Source organism: Mus caroli, unplaced genomic scaffold, assembly GCF_978045245.1.
Source record: "Mus caroli unplaced genomic scaffold, Mus_caroli_1 scaffold_18, whole genome shotgun sequence".
NCBI classification, from domain to species: domain Eukaryota; kingdom Metazoa; phylum Chordata; class Mammalia; order Rodentia; family Muridae; genus Mus; species Mus caroli.
The window spans coordinates 70,562,894-70,578,796 of record NW_028227273.1 but is presented as its reverse complement, the minus strand read 5'-3'; the positions used below and the strand labels follow the sequence as shown (position 1 = coordinate 70,578,796).

The window sequence follows — 15,903 nt, the reverse complement described above, 5'->3', positions numbered from 1 at the left end:
TAGAGGTAAAGGGGAGGCTGATGGGGAGCACACTTTGTAAAGGGGAGACTGGGAAGGGGCATAACATTTGAAATATAAACAAACAAAATGATTAACAAAAAAATACACAAATTTTGTTGCCTTCCTGGGGGATAAAAAACCTCTCATATGTACATGAACAGAGCATACCTTTAGGGAGCAAGATAATGAAGTAGAACAGAACAAACATAATTAGATAACTATCTCATTGATCATTGGTGGACATGCCTGAAATAGATCTTGACTAATCCTCTACTAATGGACTTCAACAACACAACTAAAATATCAGTCCCCAGGCACAAATGACTTCATGAATCCAAGTATAGTTCATCGTATGCATATCAGTTAAGTGTAACACATCACACAAATAAACTAAAGGACAGAACTATATACAAAAACATGCAGAAAATTCTCATAATGTAGCCTAGCATCACTTCAGAATTTAAAATAGAAGAAACAAAAATCTGACAATCTAGGAGAACACATGTTGCATTAATGAAGTTTTCTATGTCAAACTTAAAGATGGCATTGTACGCGACATCTGTGCACTTTCCCCACCAGAGGAGAGGTGGCCTCCAGGATTTACAAAACAGGCCTCAACAGATACAAAAATATTAAAATTGTCCCATGCATCCTATCAGATCACCAAGGACTAAGACTGATCTTCAATAACAGCATAAATAATAGAATACCAACATTCACGTGGAAGCTGAACAATCCTCTACTCAATGATACCTTGATCAAGGAAGAAATGAAGAAAGAAATTAGAGACTTTTTAGAGTTTAATAAAAATGAAGCCACAAAATGCCCAAACTTATGGGACACAATGAAAGCAGTCCTAAGAGGAAAACTCATACTCTGTGTGCCTCCAAAAACAAATTATTGAGAACAAACACTAGCAGCATGACATCAAACCTAGAAGCTCTAGGACAAAAGAAAGCAATTTCACCCAAGAGAAGTAGACAGCAGGAAATAATCAAACTTAGGGCTGAAATCAACCAAGTGGAAATAAAAAGAACTAAAGAAAGAATCAACCAAACCAGGAGCTGGTTCTTTGAGAAAATCAACAAGATAGATAAACCTTAGCCAGACTAACTAGAGGGCACAGGGATGGTATTCTAAATAACAAAATCAGAAATGAAAAAGGAGACATAACAACAGAACCTGAGGAAATCCAAAGCATCATCAGATCCTACTACAAAAGGCTATACTCAACAAAACTGGAAAACCCAGATGAAATGGACAATTTCCAAGAAAGATACAAGGTACCAAAGTTAAATCAGGATCAGATTAACAATCTAAACAGTCCCATATCCCGTAAAGAAATAGAAGCAGTCATTAATAGTCTCTGAACCAAAAAAAAAGTCCAGGACCAGATGGGTTTAGTGCAGAGTTCTATCATACCTTCAAAGAAGACCTAATTCCAATTCTCCTCAAACTATTCCACAAAAGAAAAATAGAAGGTACTCTACTCAATTCATTACACTTATACCTAAACCACACAAAGACTCAACAAAGAAAGAGAACTTTAGACCAATTTCCTTTATTAATATCAATGCAAAAATACTCAGTAAAATTCTCACAAACCAAATCCAAGAATACATCAAAACGATCATCCATTATGATCAAGTAGACTTCATACCAGGGATGCAGGGATAGTTCAATATCCATCAATGTGATCCACTATATAAACAAATTCAAAGGAAAAAAACCCACATCATCATTTCATTAGATTAGGAGGAAGCATTTGACAATATCTAACACCCCTTCATGATAAAAGTCTTGGAAAGATCAGAAATTCAAGGCCCATCCCTAAACATAATAAAAGCAATATACAGCAAAACAGTAGCCAACATCAAACTAAGTGGAAAGAAACTTGAAGAAATCCCACTAAAATCAGGAACTAGACAAGCCTGCCCACTCTCTCCCTGTGTATTCAATATAAAGTCCTAGCCAGAGCACTTAGACGAGAAAAGGAGGTCAAAGGGACCCAAATTGGAAAGGAAGAAGTCAAAATATCACTATTTGCAGATGATATGAGAGTATATAAAAGTGACCTCAAAAATTCCACCAGAGAACTCCTAAAGCTGATAAACAACTTTAGCAAAGTAACTGGATGTAAAATTAACTCAAACAAATCAGTAGCCATCCTCTATTCAAAAGATAAACAGACTAAGAAATTAGGGAAACAACACCCTTCACAATAGTCACAAATAATATAAAATACCTTGGTGTGACTCTGACCAATCAAGTGAAAGATCTGTATGAGAAGAACTTCATGTCTCTGAAGAAAGAAATCAAAGATCTCAGAAGATGAAAAGATCTCCCATGCTCTTGGATTGGCAAGATTAATATAGTAAAAATGGCCATCTTGCTGAAAGCAATCTACAGATTCAATGCAATCTCCATCAAAATTCCAATTCAATTCTTCATAGAGTCAGAAATAGCAATTTCCAAATTCATTTGGAATAGCAAAAAAAAAACCATGATAGCAAAAACTATTTTCAACAATAAAAGAACTTTTGGGGTGTGGGAAGCCATTCCAGGCTGTAAACAGGCCAGCTGGATGGAAATCTACTCCAGGCAGTAAACAAGCCCATGTTTGGTGGATGGCCCACCCTTAATCCCTGATTGGCTGAGCAAGCCTGCCTGGTGAGGTGATATGACCTGTGGTGATTGGTGGGGGCGTGGTTGTGGCTGGAGTGGAGAAAAACACTTGTAACCAGAGAGGCTGGGGAATTTTAAGAAAGAAGCTGTCTGAGTAAAACTGCTTTAAGAAGAACCTGTGGTTGCGTTTTGCTTGCTGGTCAAGTTGGACGCGACAAGTGGTGCCGAAGAAATCCGGGACTCGATTCCCCCACCGAAGAGGTTCATAACTTTCTGCAGTCAGGGTCTGTCATCAGGATGAGTACGGTAAGTAACTCAGTATCCCGGGATTGGGATTAGGCTCTTGGTAAAGAGACAAATAGGCTCTCGATAAAGAGACAATTAGGCTCTCAGTAAAGAGACAAATAGGCTCTCAGAGACAATAAGGCTCTCCGGCTCTGGAGACGAGAAAGTGAAAGTAAGAGAAAGTGAAAGAGGGTAGTGAAAGTAAGAGGATAATAGGGACAGTCTATGGGTTACTTTCTTTTTCTAGCCATTTGAGTAATTTTTCTGAGGGCGTGAATGACTAGGTATGGAGTCGTCACAGTCACACCCAATTTTTTCAGCGCTCGATGAGCTGCTAAGAGCGAAGGGCAAAAAACTCAAAAAGCATACCATTCAAGCCTTCCTCGAGGAGTGTGACAAGGTTGCTCCTTGGTTTACCGTGTCGGGCCATTTGACTCTTGCTAGCTGGGGTAGGTTGGGAAGAGGCCTAGATTTCTCCTGGGAGCAGGGTGTCCTTAAAGAAGGTACTAGAGCAGTGTGGAAACTAGTGAATAGCTGTCTAGAAGATGAGCGCTGTTGTCAAGCAGTGGAAACAGGCAAGCAAGCACTATAACAATTGAAGGAAGAGAGATCATTAAAGTCCGAAATGGAGAGCTCATCGAGCTCTGAAAGTGGATCAGAGGAGGATATAGAGGAGCTAGCACGGGAGTTAGGAAGAAGCTCCTTGTATCCTGATTTTACAAGATTAAAGAAAGATAAGGAAGGGCATGATGGGATGTTTCAACCATATGTGCTTGAGCTGCCCATTACCTTAGGGGGTAGGTATTTGTTAAAAATAGTATCCTGTTTAGGAGCAAGGATCGACCCTACGGCCGCTTGGCCTCAAAAGATACAGCTGAGGATTGATTCCTTGCATACTCTGTTTCAAATTTTAGAAGGAGACTCAGAGTTAAGTTCCAAAAGGGAATTAACACCTGAGGCTAGAAAGGCCCATGCCCTAGTGGAAGAAGAATTGATTAAAGCCCAGCTTCAGCGTTGTAGAGAAGGGTTACCCATCATTTTGATAATATTACCTACTGAGATGCAACCCACAGGATTATTGTGGCAAGAAGTCCCATTGTTATGGATCCATTCCAAAATATCTACTGGGAGGACATTAGATCATTACCCTACAACAGTGGCTTCTTTAGCCTTGTTGGGAATTCAGCATTATTTACAATATTTTGGTATAAAACTCAGCTCTATTGTAATCCCTTATGATAGGTATCAGCAAAAGGTCCTAACAGCAAATATTGATAAGTGGGCTATTTTAGCCTGTATTAATGAGGGCCCATTTGATAACCATTATCCCAAACATCCGTTAATGACCTTTTTTAAGGAACATCCAGTCATTTTTCCTCAAGTGGTGAGGAAAACACCCATTAAGGATGCAGTTAACATGTTTACTGATGGATCAAAAACCGGATGTGGAGTATATGTGGTTGAGGGAAAGATCCTGTGGTCAGGCAGTATTATCCCTGTACTCCGCAGATGGTGGAATTACAAATAGTTATTGAGGTCATTAAGGATTGTGATTTTCCTTTTAATCTAATTTCAGATTCACAATATGTAGTTAATTTAGTTTTATCCCTAGAAGTGGCTGGCCAAATAAAAGCTCGTAGTACCATCCAAGCCTTGGCCTTACAATTACAGAAGTTGCTGTGGGAAAGATGCCAACCATTATATATTGGACATGTCCGTGCCCATAGTGGGCTTCCAGGACCCTTAAGTAGGGGAAATGATATTGTGGATAATTGTACTCATATGGAGTTCATATTTTTAGCATCCCCTATAGAGTTAGCCTCACAATTTCATTCTAAATTTCATGTTAATGCTAAAACTCTGCAGAGAAAATTTGGAATCTCTAGAGCACAAGCTCGGGATGTAGTCACTACCTGTGGATGTTGCCTTGAGTTTCAACACCCACCTTCTTATGGAGTGAATCCTAGAGGATTGCTCCCTCTACAGGTGTGGCAGATGGATGTGACACATTTTTCAGAATTTGGCAAATTGAATACATTCATGTATCCATTGACACATGTTCAGGAATAGTTTATGCATCTCCCATGGCAGGGGAAAAGGCCTCCCATGTTATACAGCATTGTTTGAAGGCCTGGGCAGCTTGGGGTAAGCCCCAACAACTTAAAACAGACAATGGCCCTGCATATACTGCCAAAACCCTGGTGTCTTTTTGTCAACAGATGGAAGTACAAGTTAAACATGGCCTGCAATATAATCCTCAAGGCCAGGGAATCATTGAACGAGTACATAGAACCTTAAAAGAATTATTAATGAAACAAAAGGGGGAATAGGCTATGGCCATACCCCAAAGATAAGAATCTCATTAGCTCTTTTTACCTTAAATTTTTTACAATTGGATAAGGAAGGTCGCTCTGCTGCTGAACGACATGCTAATACCAGCCCCAGTAAACTGGGGTATGCTAAATGGAAGGATGTGCTTACAGGATCATGGAATGGTCCGGATCCTGTGTTAGCCTGGGGGAGAGGGTCTGTTTGCATGTTTCCACAGAATCGCACAGAGCCAGTGTGGGTTCCAGAGCGGCTAGTGCAACAATGTCAAAATGAAGAAGCTGATCTTGCTGGTGATGAGCATGTGTCTGCCCCTGATGGGTGTGGAACCCAGATGGGGGATACTGTCGGTGTTAAGAAATTGGACTGCAAATTTTGATGGCAAGATGAATGAGCTTCGCTTGACAATTGTCACCGTGAATTCTACCTGAGTGGATCCTGGTTTGGCATCGGGAAAGAATGGACTGAGATAGGTGCCCTCACTGTGGCCCTTGTTTTGGCATGCATGTTGGGTGTATGGTGTATGTGTCAGTTGCGGAATGCCCAGGTCCACACTGCCACCATGGTGGTGCAAGTTCTTGCCACAGTGGAAGCAGGGCAGGCACCTCAGATTTGGCTTGCTGCCATGAAGAATGAACAATGAAGCCATCGCTCCGTACGGTTGTAAGGCTAAGCACTGCACAGAGGTTAGTCTGGAAGCTGTTTGACAATCTCTGGGAAGTATGTCTGATTGCATGAGGGTTGAGTGTCCTAGTGTCCTTCCCCCAGGATAAACGGCACGGGAGCAGGTCAGGGTTGCTCTGGGTAAAAACCTGTGAGCCTAAGAGTCAATCCTGTACATGGCCCCTATTTCTCCACACTGGGGATCAGACCTCTATCTTCACCCACGGAGCTTGTTCAAAAAAATATAAAAGGGGGAATTGTGGGGAGCTATTCCAGACTTCCTGGCAAGCCGGATGGAAATCTACTCCAGGCAGTAAACAAGCCCATGTTTGGTGGATGGCCCGCCCTTAATCCCTGATTGGCTGAGCAAGCCTGCCTGGTGAGGTGATGTGACCTGTGGTGATTGGTGGGGGTGTGGTTGTGGCTGGAGTGGAGAAAAACACTTGTAACCAGAGAGGCTGGGGGATTTTAAGAAAGAAGCTGCCTGAGTAAAACTGCTTTAAGAAGAACCGGTGGTTTTGTTTTGCTTGCTGGTCGAGTTGGACGCGACACTGGGGGATTCACCTTCCCTGACCTCAAGCTATTCCTCAGAGCAATAGTGATAAAAACTGCATGGTATTGGTACAGTGACAGACAGGTAGATCAATGGTTAGAACTGAAGACCCACAAATGAACCCACACACCTATGATCACTTGATCTTTGACATAGGAGCTAAATCCATCCAGTGGAAAAAAGACAACATTTTCAAAAAAAAATGGTGCTGTTTCAACTCTTGGTAAACATGTAGGAGAATACAAATTGACCCATTCTTATCTCCTTGTACAAAGCTCAAGTCCAAGTGGATCAAGGATCTCCACCTGAAACCAGATACACTGAATCTAATAGAAGAGAAAGTGAGGAAAAGTCTGGAACACATAGGCACAGGGGGAAAGTTCCTGAACAGAACACCAATGGCTTATGCTCTATGATCAAGAATCGACAAATGAAACCTCATAAAATTGCAAAGCTTCAATAAGGCAAAGGACACTCTCAATAGGAGAAAATGGCAACCAACATATGGGGAAAAGATCTTTACCAATTCTACATCCGATAGAAGAGTAATGTCCAATATATACAAAGAACTCAAGAAGTTAGACTCCAGAGAACCAAATAACCCTATTAAAAAAATGGGGAACAGAGCTAGAGAATTCTATACTGAGGAAACTCAAATGGCTGAGAAACACCTAAAGAAATGTTCAATATCCTTAGTCATCAGGGAAATGCAAATCAAAACAACCCTGAGATTCCACCTCACACCAGTCAGAATGGCTAAAATCAAAAACTAAGGTGACAGCATATGCTGGTGAGGATGTGGAGAAAGATGTGGGATTGCAATCTGGTACAACCACTCTGGAAATCAGTTTGGTGGTTCCTCAGAAAATTGGAGATAGTACAACCTGAGGACCCAGCTATACCACTCCTGGGCATGTATCCAGAAGATGCTCCAACATGTAATAAGGACACATGCTCTACTGTGTTCATAGCAGCCATATTTATAATAGCCAGAAGCTGCAAGTAACCCAGATGTCCTTTAACAGAGGAATGGATACAGAAAATGCGGTACTACTTAGCTATTAAAAACACTGACTACATGAAATGTGGACAAATGGATGGATCTAGAAAATATCATCCTGAGTGAGGTAACTCAGTCACAAAAGAATACACATGATTTGTACTCACTGATAAGTGGATATTAGGCAAAGAGCATGAACTATCCATGATTCAACTCATGGACCACATGAAGCTGAAGAGGAAAGAACACCAAAGAGTGGATGCTTTAGTACTACTTAGAAGGGGGAACAAAATAATCAAGGGAAGTAGAGATTGGTAGGGACTTGGGAGAAAGAGAAGAGGGGAAGGGAAAAAAGAGGGGAATAATCAGGTATGGGAGAGATGGAGGAGATGTACAGAGGGTCAGGAAACTGAACATGTGTGTGTTGCAATGGGGTTTGGGGAACTTGGGGTAGCAACCAGAAAGTCCCAGGTTCCAGGAAAGCCTCCCAGGCCCCCACAGGGATGAGATTAGCTGAAATACCCCACAAAGAGGAGGGAGAACTTGTCAAGACCATATCCAGAGGTTAGGCATGGCCCACTGGTTAAAGGATGGGGCCACCACCCATCTCTAAAATTTTAACCCAGAATTACTCCTGTCTAAAGGAAATACAGGAATAGTGTGGAGCAGAGACTGAAGGGAAGGCCATGCAGAGACTACCCTATCTGGGGATCCATTTCACATGCAGACACCAAACTATTCTGGATGCCAAGATGTGCTTGCTGACAGGAGTCTGATACAGCTGTTTCCTGAGAGCCACAGCCAGATCCTGACCAATACAGACACAGATGTACACAGCCAAACATTGGACTGAGCAAGGTGACCACAATGGGGAAGTTAGGATAAGGACTTTAGGTGCTGAAGGGGTTTGCAGCCTCGTAGGAAGAACAACAATATCAATCAACCAGACACCCCAAAGCTCCCAGGGACTAAACCACCAACCAAAGAATACACAGGGTGTACCTATGGCTCCAGCTGGATATGTAGTGGAGGATTGCCTTATCTGGCATTACTGGGAGGGAGTCCTTTGCTTCAGTGGAGACTTGATGGCCCAGGATAGGGGAACGCCATGCTGCTGAGGCAGGAGTGGGTGGGTAGGTGGGGAACAACATCATAGAGGCAGAGGGGTAGGAAGGAATAGGGGGCTTGCGGAGGGGAAATTGCGAAGGGGTTAAGTTTTGAAATGTAAATAAATAAAATGGCCAATAACAAAAAGTAAGATAAGAAGCAGCAGACTTGCAATCTGGCAATGCCTAAAACAGATGACTTTCAGAGAAAGAGATAAAGGGGGTCCCAAAGATAAAGACCTCAACTCGTAAAACCCCAAGACTAGAGGGGAAACCCATCAGTTTCCTCACAGTTCATAGAGCTCAATAGTTTATAAATGACCTCCTGGTGGCAGCAGAAACCAAACAAAAGTGCCTAGAGGGGACCCAAGACCTCTTGAAGGCCCAGGAAAATTTGGACTATTAAGATTCCACTAAGAAATTCATTCTCTGCTAACCACAGGTGACCTCCCAAATATGGGGGATACATATGAGGGAAAGGTCAGAGGTAGCTCTCGACTGCTAGAAAGGAATTTCTACACTAGCTTTGGGGTTACCAGAAGTGACCAAGTCCTTCCATGTATTCATAGACAAGAGATCTGAGATGGTGAAAGGGACTCTGGGCCCTGGTGCAGGCCAGTGGCCTACCTGTGAAAGAAATTAGGCCCATTTGCCAGAGGCTGGCCCACCTGTGTGTACATCATCGCAACCATGACCCTCATGGTTAAGGATACTGACAACTGTCACTAGGCCAAAACCTGACCATCACCAATGCCAGAATGACTCATTACTAGTCTCTGTTCTTAAATCTCCCTAGCATGACCTTTAATGCCCCACCTCCCCTGAGCCCAGATAACCTGCTCCCTGACCCAGATCTTGACAGGCCACTGCATGACTGCTCGGACATTTTGGCCCACATCCATGGCACCAGACCAGATACCCTCTTGATGGATTCTGAGGTAACGTGATTCACTGATGGCAACAACTTCATCCAAGAAAGATATATAGGTACACAGGGGCAGAGGTGGTATCAGAGACTGAGACTATATAGGCTGAATCCCTGCCATGGGGAACATTAACACAGAAGGCCGTGTTAATAGCCTTTAAAATGCCCTGCTGTTAGAAATGGGCAAGAGGATGAAAATATATAGGAACAGTCAATATACATTTGACACAGCCTATGTCCAGAGCACCATCTACGGAGAGAGGGGCCTCTTGACAGCTGAAGGAACGACTATCGAAAACAAAAAGACTCCTGCCCTTCCACAAACATTAAAAGGGCCCCAAAAGCTGGCCATCATCCATTGCCCCAGCCCAATGCCTCCGTGGAAGATAGAAAACCATAGATGGAAAATTCATTCTCCCTGAGGAGCTGGATATTTGCATGCTGAAAGAGATTCATTGTTCCTCCCACAGGGGTATCCAAAGGATGCAAGACCTGATCAGGCATGCACATGTTAGGATACGAGATGCCAACTCCAAAGTCACTAAAATTGTTAAAGACTACAAGGTCTGTCAGCTCACTAACACAGTGGCCAATGTCTGGCTACAGGCTTTGTGGAAGAAGACTCAGAGCCTACTGGGAAATTTATTTCACTGAGGTAAAACCAAAAAAAATCGAAAATACTTACTTGTGTTCATATGTTCAAGTCATATACATACTTGTGTGTGCTATAGTTCATATACTTACTCAGTTCTTTTCAGGTTAGGCTGAGGCTTTCCCCATCAAGCATAAAACTACATCCAAGGGGACAAAGAAACTTTTAGAGGACATATTGCCAAGGTGTGGGTTTCTCCAGATGATAGGATCACTTAATAGACCAGCCGTTGTGTCCCAGCTAAGTCAGGAACTAACCAGTATTCTGGAGATTGATTAAAAACTTTATTGTGCATGCACACCCAAGTTCAGGACAGGTAAAAAATATAAATGGAAGATTAAAAGAGACCTAACCCTAACCCTATCCCCCAACCCTCATCCTTCCTCCCTGACATCCCTCCTCCCCCACCCCTAACTCTTCCCAAACCCTTCTTCCTCTACCCCTCCCCTGTGACATACTTTCTTCAACAAGGCCACACCTCCTAATCTTTCCCAAAACAGTTCACCAACTAGGGTCCAAGTATTCAAATATGAGCCTACAGGGGCCATTCTCATTAAAAACTCTCTCTCTCTCTCTCTCTCTCTCTCTCTCTCTCTCTGTGTGTGTGTGTGTGTGTGTGTGTGTGTGTGTGTGTGTGTGTGTGTGTGTGTGTGCCAAAATAGGCCATAGTGCACAGTAGATGTCTGAGAAAACTTGCTGGAGTCTTAGGCAATAGCTGAAGTCCTCATATTTGGTCAGAGCCTTTAACTGAGTCATCTTACCAGCTCTAGAAGGTCAGTATCTTGATTCTTATATAGTGTCATTTCTCAACAATGACATTCACTTGGTCTAGGTGGGTAGAGGAGAAAATATTGGATTCTGAGTTTTTCTATAACAGAAGAGTATTGCCTGTAGCTACTCTTAATATTCCACCATTTTCAATGTTACTACGTTCTAAGACAGAAACTACATAACTCAGGTGACAGGTTGTTATTACTAGCCTTGGACCCCAAAGAACCCAAGAAGGAGAAAGGACAAATTGCACTCTACTTGTATCTAACGAGGCTCTCAGGGATGATGACCCTAGTGGCTGTGGAAATCCTCTAAAGAGCTTGCCCCGTGACTCCCAGGTGTCCTTCTGATTCTAAGGGCTGAACCTCTGCCTGAGATCCCACATACAGTGACATCACCAATGACAAGTCCCTTCCCAACTCTTCTGGTGACATGGAGAACTGCCATCTACTCTAAATTCAAGTCAGCAGGGCTTCATCAGTAACTAACTGTATATTGGAGGTGAAGCCTTCTAGGGACACTCCTTAGTTCTAAGTGAAGCCATGGAAACAGTCCTGAGACCACTTGCCATTTTTTGTAGTCACTCACTGTAACCAGCGTTGGTCTTGTCAGATTCTGGAATCTGATGGTGGGTAGTCCAGGTTTATCCAGATTTTGCCCATACCTACTCATCATCCTCTAGATTAATTCTGTAAGTACAGCATAGCATGCTCAGCCAAGAAGTTCCAGCTTAGTACTCATAGGTGAGCTCTGTAGACAGGAGTCTAGAGCACAGCACACTGTCATTATTATCCTGGGAGTGGTTTTGGATGAGGACAATTTGGTCTGCAGAGCAAACAGGTCAGTAAAGTGGTATTGGTTCAGAGTATAGTGGATGGAGAAATATTTTCTCTAAAGCGACACAGTAATGGTACTGAGGGTTCTACAGTACTGGACATCTATAGTAATCACTCTGTCTGGGTGGGTGTATTTTTTGTGGTTTTATTTTTATTGTTAATATAGATTACTTGTGCAAAATAATCATTTCATGATTCCATTTTTACACATGTAAAAAATGTACTTTGATCACAAGCAAATCCTTTTATCTTTCACTACCTTTTGCATCTCTTCTGCTCTCCCTGTCCCTTGAAGTAGGTCCCATTCTACTTTAAATGTTTAAAAATATATATTCTTTAATTACTAAAAGTAATACAGTTAATTCATTTTTTAAAAATTGGGTTTCTCCTCAAGAAGAATGAAGACCAAAGTGTGGACACTGTGCACCTTCTTAGAATTGGGAACAAAACACCCAGGGAAGGAGTTACAGAGACAAAGTTCGTAGCTGTGATGAAAGGATGGACCATTTAGAGACTGCCGTATCCAGGGATCCATCCCATAATCAGCTTCTAAACGCTGACACCATTGCATACACTAGCAAGATTTTGCTGAAAGGACCCAAATATAGCTGTCTCTTGTGAGACGATGCCGGGGCCTAGCAAACACAGGAGTGGATGTTCACAGTCAGCTATTGGATGTATCACAGGGCTCCCAATGGAGAAGCTAGAGAAAGTACCCAAGGAGCTAAAGGGATCTGCAACCCTATTGTTGGAACAACATGATGTACTAACCAGAACCCCGGAGCTCTTGTCTCTAGCTGCATATGTATCGAAAGATGGTCTAGTCGGCCATCAATGGAAAGAGAGGCCCATTGGACTTGCAAACTTTATATGCCCCAATATAGGGGAATGCCAGGGCCAAAAGAATGGGAATGGGTGGGTAGGGAAGTGGGGGGCGCTATGGGGGACTTTTGGGATAGCATTGGAAATGTAATTGAGGAAAATATGTAATAAAAATAAAAAAAAAAAATTGGGTTTCTCTCCATAGCTCTGGCTGTACTTGACTCTATGTGGACCAGTTTAGCTTTGAACTCACAGAAATTTACTTGCCTCTGCCTCTGAAGTACTAGGATTAAAGGTGTGCATCACCACACCTGGCCTTGTTTGTTTGTTTGTTTGTTTGTTTTTGTTTTTGTTTTTCAACCCAAATTTCTTCAGGTGAAAAGAAATGTAGCTGGGTTGTGGTGGCTATGCACACTTTTAATCTCAGCACTTGGCAGGCAGAGGCAAGTGGATCTCTGAGAGTTCCACTGTGAGCCTGGTCTATAGAACCCATTCCAGGGCAGCCTAACTATAGAAAGAAACAGTGTCTACAAACAAACAAACATTTGAAAAGAAATTTAGGGTTTTTTTTTCCTGAGGCTAGTATATGTCATTTACTATGTTAAAATTTTGCTATTTTCCTTCAAATGATCTAATTTTGTTCATATATTTAAATAAAACACCTCAATGTATAAATACATACCATAATTTATTTGTCCATTAATCCACTGATAGGCATTTATAAGAAGCTGGATGTAGCTTAGGCTGCTCTCAGACTGGCTCTGCAGCTGATGACCTTGAACTCTGACCCTGACCTTCTGCTTTCCGCACACTGGGATTCCATGCATGGGCCACTGTACCCTCCACCGAACACTTCTCCATTTCTTTAGTCTGTAATTCTTAAAAACCATTCTTTAAAAAACATTAGATGGTCAGGCATTGTGGTCCCCTCCCAGTGAATTGGGAGGCAAAGTCAGGAGAGTTCTAGGTCCCCCTGGATAATAAAGGAGACCCTGTCTCAAAGAACAAAAAGTACACATGGCTGACCCACCAACAGGAACTGTCATAACCTGTACTGTATTTTACTGAGATGGAGCACACAACACATAAACAAGCTTTCAGGCCTCACGAATAAGGAAGTTAAGCCACTACACTGGGAAGAATGTTCATGCTTGCACTAGCTCCTCTGACCTAGTTCTCTGTTATTTTAATTGTCCAATCTTCACAAGCATCCTCAAGTACAGGATTTAATCATCTGCCTAGTCATAGGCCAATGAGTGGCACAAACCAGTATGTCACCAGAGTGTCACTGAGTTCCTCCTGCTGGGACTCTCCAGGCAGCCCCAGCAGCAGCAGCTCCTCTTCCTGCTCTTCCTCATCATGTACCTGGCCACTGTCGTGGGAAACCTGCTCATCATCCTGGCCAACAGCACAGACTCCCGCCTGCACACCCCCATGTACTTCTTCCTCAGCAACCTGTCCTTTGTGGATGTCTGCTTCTCCTTTACCACTGCCCCCAAGGTATTGGCCAACCATATACTTGGGAGCCAGGCCATTTCCTTCTCTGGGTATCTCACACAGATGTATTTCCTTTTCATGTTTGTGGACATGGACAATTTCTGCTGGCTATGATGGCCTATGACAGGTATGTGGCCATATGCCACCCTTTACACTACACAACAAAGATGACCCATAAGCTCTGTGTCCTGGTGGTGGCTGGATCATGGGCCACTGCCAATTTGAATGTCTTATTACACACTCTGCTCATGGCTCAACTATCCTTTTGTGGGGACAACATCATCCCCCACTTCTTCTGTGATGTGACTCCCCTCCTGAAACTCTCCTGCTCAGACACACATATCAATGAGGTGATGATTAATACAGAGGGAGCTGTGCTCATGGTTACTCCTTTTGTCTGCATCCTGATCTCCTACATCCACATCACTTCTGCTGTCCCTAGAGTCTCATCCCCTAGGGGAGGATGGAAAGCCTTCTCCACATGTGGCTCACACATGGCTGAGGTCTGCCTTTTCTATGGTACTATCATCGCCGTGTATTTTAGCCCCTCATCTGCCCATTCATCTGAGAAAGACACAGCAGCCACTGCGTTGTACACAGTGGTGACTCCCATGCTGAACCCTTTTATCTACAGCCTGAGGAATAGGACTTTGAAAGGGGCTCTACTAAAACTGGTCAACAGAAGGACTTTTTCTGCCCAGTGAGAATATTTGGACTGACCTTGTTCCTTACCGCATTTCAGAGTTGAGCACAATTCAGCAACTGGACTATGTTAGGCTCAGTCACAATACAACTTGGTTCTTGTTTCTTAGCAGACTCTCATTCACCAGGTGCTTGGGTATATTTACCAAATGATGGGGACTGGTCTTGTTTCTTTTGGGGGTTCTAGGGATGGAACTTAGCACATACTCACAAATAGTTCAACCACCTACTATATTTTGTAGACATTCATACTGACTATAAAATCATTTTGTGTGTGAGTCAAGTCCTTACTTTTTGTATGTCTGTCTGTCTCTCCTGCTGCATGCTTATATGTTTGGCATATATTTGTGAATGTGTGAGTAGAGAACAGAGGTCAATCTTGGGTGTCAAGTCTCAGGAGTCATATACACCCTTGTTGAGACAGTGCCCCTCAGGGATTCGTAGTCTCATCAATCAGGCTAGACTGGCTGGCCAGTGTACCACAGGATCCTCTGGTTCTCATCCCTTTAGCCCTGGGATTAAAGCACTCAACTGAGTCCTGCCTTTTACATTGGTTCATAGGATTAAATCAGTCTCTCATGCTTAGAAGGGAAGTTGCTTACAGACTGAATTATTTGCTGTTTAAGAAAGAATTATTTTTGAGCTACACCCAGAGACAGGTGGTTGTCTGTGAATTTGAGAGCAGCTTGATCCATGTAGAGAATCCGAGACCAGCTAAGGCTACATACTAAGACCTTGTCTCAAATACATACAATTAAAAAAAAGATTTATTTTGTTATTTCAATGTATTTGTGTGTGTGTATGTGTGTATGTGTACATGCATGTCATGGGATGTCAGGTGGAGGCTGAGGACAATGTGCAGGAGTCAGTGACCTCTCAGTTGTGTGGGTCCCAGGAACTCAACTCATGGTCAATCCTTGTGGCAAGTGCCTTTATCACCTGAGACAGCTTGCCTGTCCCTGAAATGCCCCGTTAGGAGTTCTGTTCGGGAGACAGGTGTTACCTGTGCATTTGCATATTGAGATCACCTAGGATCTAGTACAGTGTACAATCTCCACACTGAACACATCAGTCAGGGGCTCTGGAGGAAGGGGCAACTTGAAGGTTGAGAAAACCTCTGAGGTTTTTCTAATGACCA

General features: G+C 42.8%; 1 protein-coding gene across 1 annotated transcript; it reads left to right on the top strand.

Moving 5' to 3' along the window:
• Positions 1-13,818: 13,818 nt before the first annotated feature.
• On the top strand, positions 13,819-14,767 carry LOC110312464 (olfactory receptor 1f45). Its single transcript, XM_021186077.2, is given in 3 exon segments — positions 13,819-13,842; positions 13,845-14,163; positions 14,166-14,767. Coding segments are annotated over 3 exon segments (945 nt in total).
• Positions 14,768-15,903: the final 1,136 nt, after the last annotated feature.